Source organism: Anopheles bellator, chromosome 1 (genome assembly GCF_943735745.2).
Source record: "Anopheles bellator chromosome 1, idAnoBellAS_SP24_06.2, whole genome shotgun sequence".
Lineage (NCBI taxonomy): Eukaryota > Metazoa > Arthropoda > Insecta > Diptera > Culicidae > Anopheles > Anopheles bellator.
In genome coordinates this window covers 49,412,706-49,424,759 of record NC_071285.1, presented here as the reverse complement: position 1 = coordinate 49,424,759, position 12,054 = coordinate 49,412,706, and the positions used below count along the sequence as shown (strand labels likewise).

The 12,054-nt window shown below is 45.6% G+C and overlaps 2 protein-coding genes across 2 annotated transcripts; one reads left to right on the top strand and one right to left on the bottom strand.

Annotated features, from left to right (window-relative positions):
- Window positions 1-373: 373 nt before the first annotated feature.
- LOC131215777 (uncharacterized) lies at window positions 374-4,873 on the bottom strand. Its single transcript, XM_058210174.1, has 7 exons — window positions 3,159-4,873; window positions 2,196-2,984; window positions 2,095-2,136; window positions 1,060-2,038; window positions 846-997; window positions 593-763; window positions 374-530 (listed from the first exon to the last, which is right to left on the bottom strand). The coding sequence occupies exons 1-7, from the start codon at window positions 4,871-4,873 to the stop codon at window positions 374-376; spliced, it is 4,005 nt and encodes a 1,334-aa protein (XP_058066157.1).
- A 360-nt stretch (window positions 4,874-5,233) lies between these two features.
- Window positions 5,234-8,317, top strand: LOC131213707 (N-alpha-acetyltransferase 35, NatC auxiliary subunit). Its single transcript, XM_058207822.1, has 11 exons — window positions 5,234-5,310; window positions 5,378-5,526; window positions 5,591-5,736; window positions 5,797-6,020; window positions 6,080-6,314; window positions 6,381-6,419; window positions 6,498-6,618; window positions 6,687-6,868; window positions 6,924-7,118; window positions 7,219-8,001; window positions 8,063-8,317. The coding sequence occupies exons 1-11, from the start codon at window positions 5,273-5,275 to the stop codon at window positions 8,204-8,206; spliced, it is 2,256 nt and encodes a 751-aa protein (XP_058063805.1). The 5' UTR covers window positions 5,234-5,272; the 3' UTR covers window positions 8,207-8,317.
- The last annotated feature ends 3,737 nt before the right edge of the window (window positions 8,318-12,054 follow it).

Genomic DNA, 12,054 nt, shown 5'->3' with positions numbered 1-12,054 from the left:
TAACCGTTTTGGCGCATGGGAACAGCGGTAACAATGTCGCTGGCGTGGGCAACCATGCGGAGATAAGCTCATTTACATTCTTGACGATCAACTCGACGATCGCGCGATACATGAGCCATCAATTTATCCATTGGAGTCTCTAACCAATATCTCAATGCAACACTTAAAAGCAGCCGTACTCTTAATATATTCATCTTCTTGAACGATCATTCAAATTTCTTTCTGTTATAACATTTAAGCAATACGGACAGGCAAGCGGTACGAACCTAAACCACGCAATAGCGTATTAAAGTAAGAATATCGTTTCATCTACATGCAGAGGATAAGCCATTTTATTGGTCAATCTTTACACAATGCTCCGATTCCAATTTACCTAGCCCTGAATGATGTGATGCTGTTTGGCGTATTCCCAAATGAAAATGGCACCAGTAACGTGCACGTTGAGAGAACGAACCACGCCGAACTGCGGTATTTCGCCAATCAGATCAAGATGCCGAATGATATCTGCCGGCAAACCATTCTTCTCGTGTCTGAAAAAGAATCAAATATTAAAAGGGAGTAAAACACCCATGAACCAGCATTTTCCACACACCCGAGAACGAGGATTGATTTTTTGGGGAACACGAGCTGTTGAATGGGTTTGCTTCCCGTTGTCTGCTCGGCCCCAACGATGGCGTATCCTTTGGATTTCATCTCTCGTAGATACTCGACTATCTGGTGAGCCTTCAGCTCTCCAATGTTTAGCCACTTTTCGGCGGTCATGCTAAAGAGTAAGTAAAGAGAAAAAGCAAGAAACAGAAAGCCGATATTATCCCATTGCGAGAGAGTTACCCGTCGATCGTCACCTCAAGGCTTGAAATTCTTTGTTATCGATGTCTCGCAGCGAGTTTGTGACAAGTTGTTTCACAGCAAATATTTCGCAGGTTCTGGCCAAACCTCCGAGGTTGGGAGCTCGGTTAATCAAACTTGCTACAACAATTAGCCCCTCATTGTAGTCCTGAAAAAGTGATCAAAATGAGAGAATACTGTCCTTTTCTACATTCGTACACTGCATTCTACCATCTTTCGTAGGCATAGGTTTTCGGGTAGTCCAAACAGCAGCTCTTGATTCGGTTCCAGGCATTTTAGTGGCACTAATTTCCGTTGAATAAAATCCGCACCTCCGACCGACTGGGAAAGGAAGAGATTTTCCTTTTTCTGCGCACTCAACTCGCCGAAATCAAGCGCATGGCCCAGGTTCGTTTCGTCTAGCTGAAGAGTTGCAAAACACTCCCGCAGTATTTGCGTTCCAACGACGTCTTCCAGCGGTGCGCCTGATACTCTCGGGATGTTGTGAAAGATGTTCTCGAGCGTCAAGAGGTTGGCATAATCGAAAACGGTATTAAAACGAAAATCTTTCATACACTTTTCAATGTTACGCTCAACGTTTCCTTGCCGCAGGTAGCTGTCGACAGCGGCATAGATCTCCTTAAAACGACCGTGCGTGGTGGAAAAGGTTGCGATCAGCTTCTTGATCACGATCTGTGCGTACAGTCGGGTGGAGAAATTTTGTGCCATTGTCCACGGTAGCAGGAGATAGATATAACGTTTGTCGAGTGATCTCGTTTGGCAGCACCGGAGCCACAGGATCACGAAAATGGACTGTATGCCGGATACCTTTACCTCATTATCTTTCAGCTTGTTCGCAATGGTTAGCGTGTCGATCGCACTGTCGGCCACGATCAACTCGATGAGGTAGTTAATGTTGGGTTGATTCGTTTCATAAAGCATCACCTCTAACAGTGGGTAAGGCTTCGTTCCGGTTAGTTTAAGAACAACGCAGAGCGCTTGAATGATGCGCAGCTTTTGCCGATGCGTGATAGAGTCGGCATAATATCTTTCCTTTGCTTTCGTTATTTCCGTAAATTTTTCCACAAGCATTCGCTCTAGTTTGAGTAGAAACAGCATGGCGTCGGGGTGATTGGTCTTCGCAATCTGATATAGAAACAGCACGCACAGGACGCGAACGCGAGCGTCTGCCTGGCTCTGATCTGCAAAGCTGTCATAAATGTGTTAGTAGCGAATCTAGTTTGAAACATTCCTCGATTTACTTACTCTATTTTCATCCCACAGTGTTCCAAAGCCTCATTTTCAATCCTGGAAAAAGAAAATAATTTGTTGAAATTACAATATTTTTTACGGTTTCATCTTCATACCTCTGTTCTCGCTTTTGAATGTCACCGAAGATCATCCCGCCCAGCAACATTTTTGCAAATGGTTTGTATTTCAGAAGAATACCGACGTGAGAATGCAGTACATTTTCGAACACAATATTTGCCAATCCGTAAATGGTTCTGGCTTGTTCGAGGAACTTATTAATGTACTCCTCGACATCGGTTGCCATCGGGCAGTCTTCATCTTCGATGTCTATCCAATAAATATTATTTCTTTGATATGGTTTCAATAGCATTTCGATGAACGATTTAAGCAGCCACACAAAGTGATCCGATTTACGATAGTTTAGTATCTCTTTGTAGCAACGCCGGACGACATCCAGAATTGGATCATCACCATCATCAAGTGGTAGTTGCAGACAGTAACAAACAATCGAAATAACGTGACTCAGCACCTTGTGGTTTCCCACTTCTAGTAGGCTGATTAGTTTTGAGCTATCATCGTCGCTTACCAATATTGTATGGTCGACTATTTTAGCATGTTGAAGGTAGATTTCAGAGATCATCACATAAACTTCGTCGATCGAAGGACCAGTCGACACATGGCGCCGGAGCTCATTCTTTAGCTTACGGAGGCATACGTAATTGAAAAATGTCACAGGCACTTCTTGGCATTTGAGCTGAACCGCACAAATATGCGCCAATTGAATGGTCTGAATTGCGACGGATTGTTTGTAATCGAAGCAGCGCAAACGACGATCAGTTTTTTCGTATAGCTTGTAGAAAAGATCTTCCCATTCTTCACATTCTTCATATATCGACCTATACGCCCTGCGCGTGTATGTCCCAAATAGTGATGCCAATTCACGCAGAACGAAAAATGATTCCTCGTCAATGATTTCCGATTCAATAGCTTTTCTAATAACATCCATCGTCAGTTGCGTTATCTCAGAAATACGCCCATAGCAAACATCTTTTGGGAGAAGTTTGATAACGTGCAATAACGTTCCCAGATTGGCTCGTGCCAGTATGTGAAAAGTTTCGTTTAGATCGATGTCGTTCGATTTTTCCACGATTAATGCATCGAGCAGAGAAAATTCATTTTCTGCATTCAGGCTGAAAGCAAATTCTATAAGAGATTTTTCGTCGATTGTGTCACAAAATGATGAGCCCGATTCATCCTTCAAGTGTTCAAATGATAGCGAAAATTTTGGTAAAATCTTCTCAACTTCCGCCACGATCGACAGAAGTGTGTTAGAGCTGTTCGGTGGTTTATGAAGTTTCACAAACTTGCTAATAGTTTTCAGCAGCAGCAAGACGATTACGTGTCGCAGAGAAACGTTTTTTACATGTTGGCAACATTTTACACACTTTTCCAGTGTCTTAATAGTTTCTCGATCGGCGTTTTCCACAAGGTTAACTTGTTCGTATATCACACATGCTACACAATAATATTGGACAGAATTCCAAGGAATAGCCTGTGCGTAGTCCAGTAAGAAATCGAACGCCGTGGCTGTACTATAGTGCTTCTTAAGGTCACGGATCGTATCCTCAACTGGCTCGAACAATGCGACTCGGTTGAATGTTTCCAAAAAAAGCTTTTCCAGTGTAACGTCAGCAGCATCGAACGAATGTAGCTCCAGAAAATGTTGTATTCCATATTGGATGACGTGAGGGCTTTCGTGAAGCAGTATGCGCCCCAAAACGACGTTCCTCCAAGCGATGTGAAGTACAGAAATTTTGCTCAATAGCTCCATGGCGGGCAGAACGAGATGCGCTTGTGTTTCGCTCAGTGCTTCGATGATCGTCACAAGTGATTGCCAACCCGAGGAGACCAATTTCTCACTATTCTCTTTTTGCGGCCAGTGAAAAAACGTTCCATTTATATCTGAATTGCGCTGTTTCGCATATCCGATGGCATATTGTAGAACGGCGAGTGACTCTTTGCGACATACGGTATCCTTCGAGCGCAGTCCTTCCATTACGATGGTCCACACGCGATCACACTGCAACATCTTTAACATTTCCATGCTCCGGTCATCCATTCGCAGCAACGTTTCCATCAACTGAAATACTATAAACGCACGTTGCTCAACCATTAGCCGCTGTTTGTCGTCCATCAAGGTCAAAAGCCAATCGTCGAAGATCCGTGGGTTGAATTGCAGCAACAGCTGCAGACAGGCCAGACTCTTCATTCGTATCGCGTTCGACTCAGACGTTAGTCGACGAACCATTTGCCGGGCATCTAATGTGTGCAAAATCCCTTCGAGCTCCGGCCGTTCTTTGGTCAATATTAGCAGCGTGCGTAATACATCGTAGTATAGGGGCAGCTCGTGCAGATTCTCTTCAAACTCCGTCACAAACGCTGCCGCTTGCGAACGAATTACTGTGGCATCGGGTTCGAGCAACACAATCAGCGCTAATGTACTCAAGAGGCATCCGAACGTATCGCTTTCTGACTGCAGCCGTAAATGGTTTTCGTTGATGATAGGTAAAAGGAGCCGCAGCGTGTAATTTTCGCTCCTGCCACACAAGTTTCCGGGAAGCGTACCACGCTGTTTCATCAGCAACACGTACAACAGCGCTTCTAGGGACGGCTTACGGAGATTGTGAACATTTTGGAGAAATTTTTCTTCACTGGACGCAAAAAGTAGCAGTTCTTCATAAATTTCGGTGCGGGTTTTGCACAGATCCTGCACGAATCTCGTTTTGTAGTTCATGTTTGCACTGAAACGATTATCTTGTTTACGTTGGTTGAGTTTAGACGTTGACAGTTCGGCGTTTCACGCACAAGATTTTGACAGCTCGGATGTAAACATTCAGGCAAAGCAACAGGGTGATCCAGAAGGGTCTAATGAATGAAACAACAAACCGTTATTTGTGATTTCATATTGGTCTGCGAAATGTTTTTATTCGAGAAAAAATTAAGTGCGCAAATTAACACTGTTTACAGAACACTCTTGCTTTTGAATTAAGTGAAATGGTGGTGGAATGAAAGGTTTTTTGACCACTTGTAGAGCACACAAGCTTCCCATGTGCAAAGCGTGTTATGACAGCTCGAAAGATTCACACTTGTTTCGGCCTCCTGAAGGAAATTGTACAATTTTCTTGTGAAAAAAATGTTGCCACAAACCGAATCCGCTCTGCAAGATTTAACGTGAGACCTGACAAGTTTGTTTTCCCGTCTTTAAGTATAATTGTTCAATGCGTATCGCTCGTTTCAGTATTTCCGGCACAGGGACGGCGGAGAGTGCTGTACCTCCGCCGACGGAAAATCCTCTACAGACAGCATGGACGGACCTGGCGGCACAGAAAAATGCTTCACCCGACGAGTGGCGCAACATAACGACCGAGTTTTTTGACTGTGTAAAAGGTAACGGTACTTGGTATTGGGCATTGAGCAGTTACTTCTAAGTAGAAACCATATTCATTGTTAGATCTAAAGCTGGGCGAATTGGTGCATGACTCGATGTTTGGTTTGCTCGAGGCAATGTCCGCTATCGAAATGATGGATCCGAAGATGGACGCAGGAATGTGTTGCAACCGAGAAGCCACACCACTCACGTTCGACACGGCAGTTGAGGTAATTGTTTTTGCGTATGACGACATAGGTATCTAACTTATTTTATGCTTCACTCAATAGACGGACGTGATGAAGTTGAATAATTTCGATCCGAAGGAACTGATCGGCATCATTGACGCCGTCTACTCGTGCATGGTATCGTGGCTCGAGGGACACTCGATGGCTCAAACAGTCCTCACATGTCTCTACCTTCACAAACCGAACCGCATTGAGTGTAAAACTATGAAGTCGTTTTCTATTTCCATACAAAAGATCATTAATCTGATCCGTAACTTTACCTTGAGGTAAGGCTGCAATGTAATGTACTGGGTGAAACACTACTTACTTTTGTCAAATTCTACAGGGCTCACGTATTCGAAGAGGAGGACTTCCAGCACAGCACTTTCGACTATAGCTTCAGCGCAGAAGTGACGGAAGGGAAAGCGATCAACATGCTGAAGGCCGCTGAAGAGGATCTAATTAAGAAAACGAAGGACACGGAAGAAGAGCGCGAGAAGGATGAGGTTCAAGCCTTGTTGGCACGTATTCGCTTCACGAGGCTGTTTCTGCAATGTTTGGTCGCGCTGTACCCGTCCAAGGTATAAGTGGTGGATCTCACAACCTGTAGGTGCGTCTGCCCTGAACACTCTTTTTCTTGTTTTTAGCAAAGCACATCGTGGCAACATGGACAAGAAATTACGACGGTAATTTGAAGGCTGGTTGTGGTTGGATTTTATGGGACACTGTCTTATAGAGTGCATATGCATGTATTTTTGTTTTAGCAAAGTGTTTCGCCGACAAAGAACGAAATGATCGATATCGTAAAGACGCTCAATGGGGCCCTCGAACTGGCACAGACGATGGAGAAAACGATCGATCTTGGAACGCAGCCCGAAGATGGGTGTAAGCTCGAAGCAGCCCGAAGATGCATGATTTTCCCAAAATTATCATTTTACTTTCATGACTTGCAGCTGATGCTCCAAATCCGATGGGATTCTCGATGATGGTCAATCAACGGCTGCTACCGCCTACCTTCCCGCGAAGCACAAAAATCAAGGATCGGCATTTGAGCATTCAGTATCTCATCGAACTGATACAGCGCATGAAGCACGCGTGCAAAATTGTCAACTGTAGCAACTTCCATGCCGCATTGGTAAGTGGCTTATGGTGCGTTTGTTAGTTCCAATACTAAAATTCTGTGGCAATAGAACTTTCTGATGGATTTTAGCAAAAAGTTTGGTCCCTGTCTGCTGTCGAGAAGTATTCCCCAAACGCTATATCTGCCGGCCTACGGAAAGGTTTTCGGTGTGCGGCCTCTGACTGACGTGCTGAAGGAGTCGGCCAAGGCGTTCATTGCGCCACCGGTGCTGCTCTCAGACAGTCAGCTCTACAGCAATCCTTATGTAAGTTCAACGAATCTCGGTTATGGCACACTTAAATAGTATAAAACTCACAAGTTATGTGTAATCTTACTCTGTGAAATCTATTTGACCACATTCACAGGCCGTGAAATGTGTCAATTCGTTCTTCGAATACAATGAGGCAACATTCAGCACCCTGTTCGCCATCTGTGGCTACAACCGGGCTCGACAGCGCGATCGACTGGGCATGATAATGGCCAATTTTTCGCTGCTGCAGGAGGAAGCAGAAGGGGTGGACGCATACCTTCACTCACTTTCGTTCAAAATTGAAAACTCGCGGCAACATTTGGCCTGCTTCGGCACATGGGTGTTCTATCACTGTCTCCGGGCGATGTCCCTGTACCTGTTGGCCGGGCTGGAGCTCGAACTGTACAGTGTGCACGAGTATCTCTATATCTTCTGGTATCTCTATCAGTACCTGTTTAGCTGGATCGTATCTGCGCTGACCCGTGCCGAGACGTTCTTGGCCGAGCAGGAGTACATTGCCGATCTGAAGGCAGCCAAATCGAACCAAAAGAAACCAAAGACCAAAAAACGCAAAGCGCGCGGTGACGCCAAGGAGATCGTCTTTAATCAGGCAATGCAAACACTATGTGGTGGGTACTACAAAGCGTTGGCCGGGTTTTGCAAGGAGAACCGCATCCCTGAGCCGCTGCCAATGTTTGACAATGAGCAGGTACGCTTCGAGCATCGGTTTGCACCGTTTGCGCCGCTCTCGACCCCACCGCCCATACCGTACAGTGAATTTAAGCAGATGAAGCTGTTTATGCTACAATCGCCAGCCGAAGATCTTTACGCGGCAGCCGCCAAACACTTCCACGAAGCGCGCACGCTGCTCGAAACGTTCCCGAATCCAGATGAGGAGGTAAGCCTGGTACCCGAGTTTCTTTCGTTATTTCACTGTTCTTTCTCAACTCTTTACGCAGTGGAATGATGTGGTGAAGGTAGCGAAAATGAACTACGTCATGATGAATCTACTGGCGAGCGGCCATAGTCGCCAATCGAAGCTGCCTCCGGAGTTTGATTTTTCCTGTCACCGCTACTTTCCAATCATCAAGCAGCGGAAGTAATCATCGATGTCGCTACGGGTACTAGATTCTCTGTGTGCGATCGTCTCTGCCAAGGAGATGATCGTTCAACCTTAACTTATCGCAAACCCTTTTTGTAAATTCTGCCAAAGTAGGACGAAAAATGAATAAATACATAATTTTTAAAAGTATCGCATTTTTTAAATTATGTTTCACCTACAAAGTGCCAATCCTTTAGGTACCATCTACTCTCATCGAGTTCCTAAACTCCGTTTTTCAGTGGGACTGAGAGTGTGCAATGTTTTGATGATAATTAATTTGTTTGGAACCGGGTTGCAATACTATGAATAATCTATCAACATTAGGGATTGGTAGCCCCAAATGTGACAAAATAAATTTATGAGCACGACCACGATTGATAATGTGCCGGTTCGCCGTGGACATAAAGTGAGGACATCGGATGGCGCCGTCGAAATGTGGGTCGAATGTGCGAAGGAGTTGAGCTTTTACGGTGCACCATTAAACAGACACCGTTCGCGGGGCCCGGGGCGGTACTGGGGACGGGCATAATTCAATCAGCAAAATGATCCCATTTCCGGGTCCCCTAGTTATGGGCGTAAGTTGGTTGGTTCGTTTTTGAATCACCCTTCTGCCGATGCCGGCTGCATGTCGATCATTTTATTAACCGCCATACCGGCTGATGGCAGTGGCAATGAGCCGTGTGTGTGTTCGGTGGAGTCGTATCCTATCGTAAAGCAGCTACTCTACCCGGGCTCGTTACACGGGCCATCCTTTGACGTACCTTTGGCCCCGGAAGCCCACTTTGCCTGTGGAAGTGCCCCACGGTGAAGATGCGTTAGCGTTTGCAGTCCGTAATCGGTTCCATTTTATGACCGTCGAGGGAAGCACGGTTTAGTTTTGCAATTTTAATTAAAGTACTCTAGGAGGGCTGAAGGCTTTGCTGGCTTACGCCGATAGGCTATACGGTAGAGCTATCGCATTAAGGTTTCATATTCAGGTTCTGCACCGGTAGCTGTCTTCGTTGGAGTGTCGACAATCTGCACTATTCCACAAGTCGTGCCGTAAAATTCGTTGATTTGATTGAAAACGTAAATTGAATGGTAGTCGAAGAGCAGCAAAATTTTTCTATTGAATACTGATAAACGCATCGATACATTCGTTGAGCGCTATTGCAGAATTATTTTACAATAATGCATTTATATATACAAAGATATAGTGTCGAATTTCGTTAAAGTTTCAACTGAAACCTGCCACCACAGCTGGTGGCACGTGGCTCTTTGCGCGGTGCACACCGTTGATTGGCCCTCCGTCGAAAAGCGGCCAATGCTCGACTTTCCCGCTCGTAGTTCGGCAAAACTTTGCACCAAATGCCGATTGCCAATCTGCCCGAATTCGGGCCATTTTGGGAAAAGTGTCGCCTAATGGGGAAAAGTTGCACACTTTACGATACAACCATTTAGTGGGTGCGTGGGCACGTGAGGCCAACGCAGCGAGAAGAGGCGCTGGCAACGCGAGTGAAAACTCCCATTAACGCACGCACGGAGCACTTTGCGTAATCGGTTACACGGCCGGCCGAATTCATAGTGGAATTGGGGGTGCAATTTGCTTGGAGCTTAAGTAAGAAGGCGTTTTAACAAAACGCCCGCTCCCCCGTAGGACGATGAACAATTTCCCGGATTTATTGTATTGACCGGATTGGTAGCGTAATACAGACATTGTGAGTAGCGGATTGTTCAGCATAAATACAGTAATTGTTTCTAGAAATTTCAATCATGTGAAACAATAATTGCAAATGATAACTACCAACCGAATAATCATCAATTCATCAATCAATCAAGTGCATCAAGCCCACGTGGAATCCAGGGGTGGGATGCTCTTAATATAATAGTGGGATGATAGATGTGGAATGCATTCAATGATGATAAATTAATCGAAATCATCAGCTTATTAGTGTTTTATGCATTCGAGTTTAGATTGATGTAGCGAAACAAAAAAACGAGGCGGCCCGGTAGAGTGGCCTCGCTTGCGGGTGAGGAAGTAAATTAGATTTCAATATCCTCGCATTGCACCACTAATAGGTTTTGGGGTTACTTTCCGTTGCACCAGGACGTGATCCGGCCATGAAGGAGGGTTCGTTGGGGCCACGCAATTGAAGCCACCGAGTGACCACATTGCAGCCGGTTGTTTAGGACGTTCCGCACCCTCGCTGACTGACTGCGTTGGAACCTTGGCGCAGGTTTGTCAGCATCGGACGGACGAAATGTGCTCGGCGTTACTACGTGCCCTGGAAGGGATGGATTTATGATGATAAATTAATTAGACGTTTGTTCCGTTGTTCCACTGTGCACTGCAAAGACCAGACCTGCACAGACCATTCCCGAACTTCCGGTGGTTGGCAAGAAAAAGACGGGGGGCAAAAAGGAACCGCACATGGAACGCCAATCTCGTTCGTCCGGGGAGAATCACCGCAAATGCAAATGCGACACAAATGCCCGGTCGGTACCGGAGCGAAATTCAATCGGTTGTGACCTGTTGTAATCGATCCCACGGCGGCCCCACTGCCGCTTCTGGGCGGGAACGAGATCAATGAATCTCTAGTCCCAGCGGCCACATGGAGGTCGACCTAATTTCACGATCCGCGACTTGGGAATCATTCGGATGCAATTAATTTGGGGCCCAGATCCGGGGCCGGGCCGTGTTTTCGACGTGGCCGGCGTGAAGTGGAGAGCAAATGGTTCATTAACGGGAATCGGTTCGATTTCGGCGGACTGTTTCGCGCCCGGCCGGCCGGTGTGCGGTGCGAGATAGGTCATGGGATTCTTGTTCCGGCGTGCCAAGCATTACGCCAATGGCGATTACAACTCTGATTACGCGTTTCGGTGCTCTATCTGGTCACCGAAATCAATCAATGACTTCGTGACGATAGTTTGCGGATAGCCACAGGACCTGTTTTTCGTGGCTACTTAAACGACACGCCAGATGAGTTGAGCCGGGTATGCAGACGGTGCATCGTTGGAAATATGCAAACCCATTTGCAAAGGGATGTGGATATATTAAAAAGTAAAATGAATCACGTTCGAGGTGCAAGTATCGCATCAAATACACGTTATTGATTTTCAATGATTTTTCGAGCGATTTTTCTCGTCACTAGTCACTCGGAGGATAATTGAAATGCAATATCCATTCGCACTGCGGTGCGCATCTGCGGTGCTGTGTAAACCAGTGACAAGGTAGAATCTTTTTGAACGTTTTTGTAAAATTAACACAACATTAATTCAAATTAAAATTTACTTGCATACATTGCGGAAAAAAATAAACAAAGAATGATAAAATGTGTGAGTTATCACAGTGAAAAGTTGAAGTTGATGACCTACAACAGAAATGGTCAAATATTTGTTGCGACAACAATTTTTATATTGTGAATCACCATCCGGGAAATATTGAGTCTGCCCGTCTGTAAGGCAGTGACGAAATTCATGACCCGCCACTTGCCCATCCGAAGCTTTCAAGCATCGTTAAGCGCCATTAGGTTTCATCAACATTTGGCTAATTTTGCAGCCACGCTTTTAACGGCAATGTAAAATCATACACAAGAGAGGCAGAGCATCCAAATCGTCAGTGGCGATGCCATCCCTAACAGCTCGGCGCTGAAAACGCTTCATGGTTAGCAAAACATTTACCAAACATTTAAATTGGGTCCCATCGTCCCCATCGTCAAAGCTTGCATTCATCCCATTCCGAGTGGCACGTGCTCGGCGATGACTTTACTACCGTTTTGATGATCCTTCGCCGAATGGTAAACAACTTATCCTTTTACGCTTCCGTGCCACGGTCCCGGTCGGTCGGTAAGTCCAGGCTTTCTGCACCGC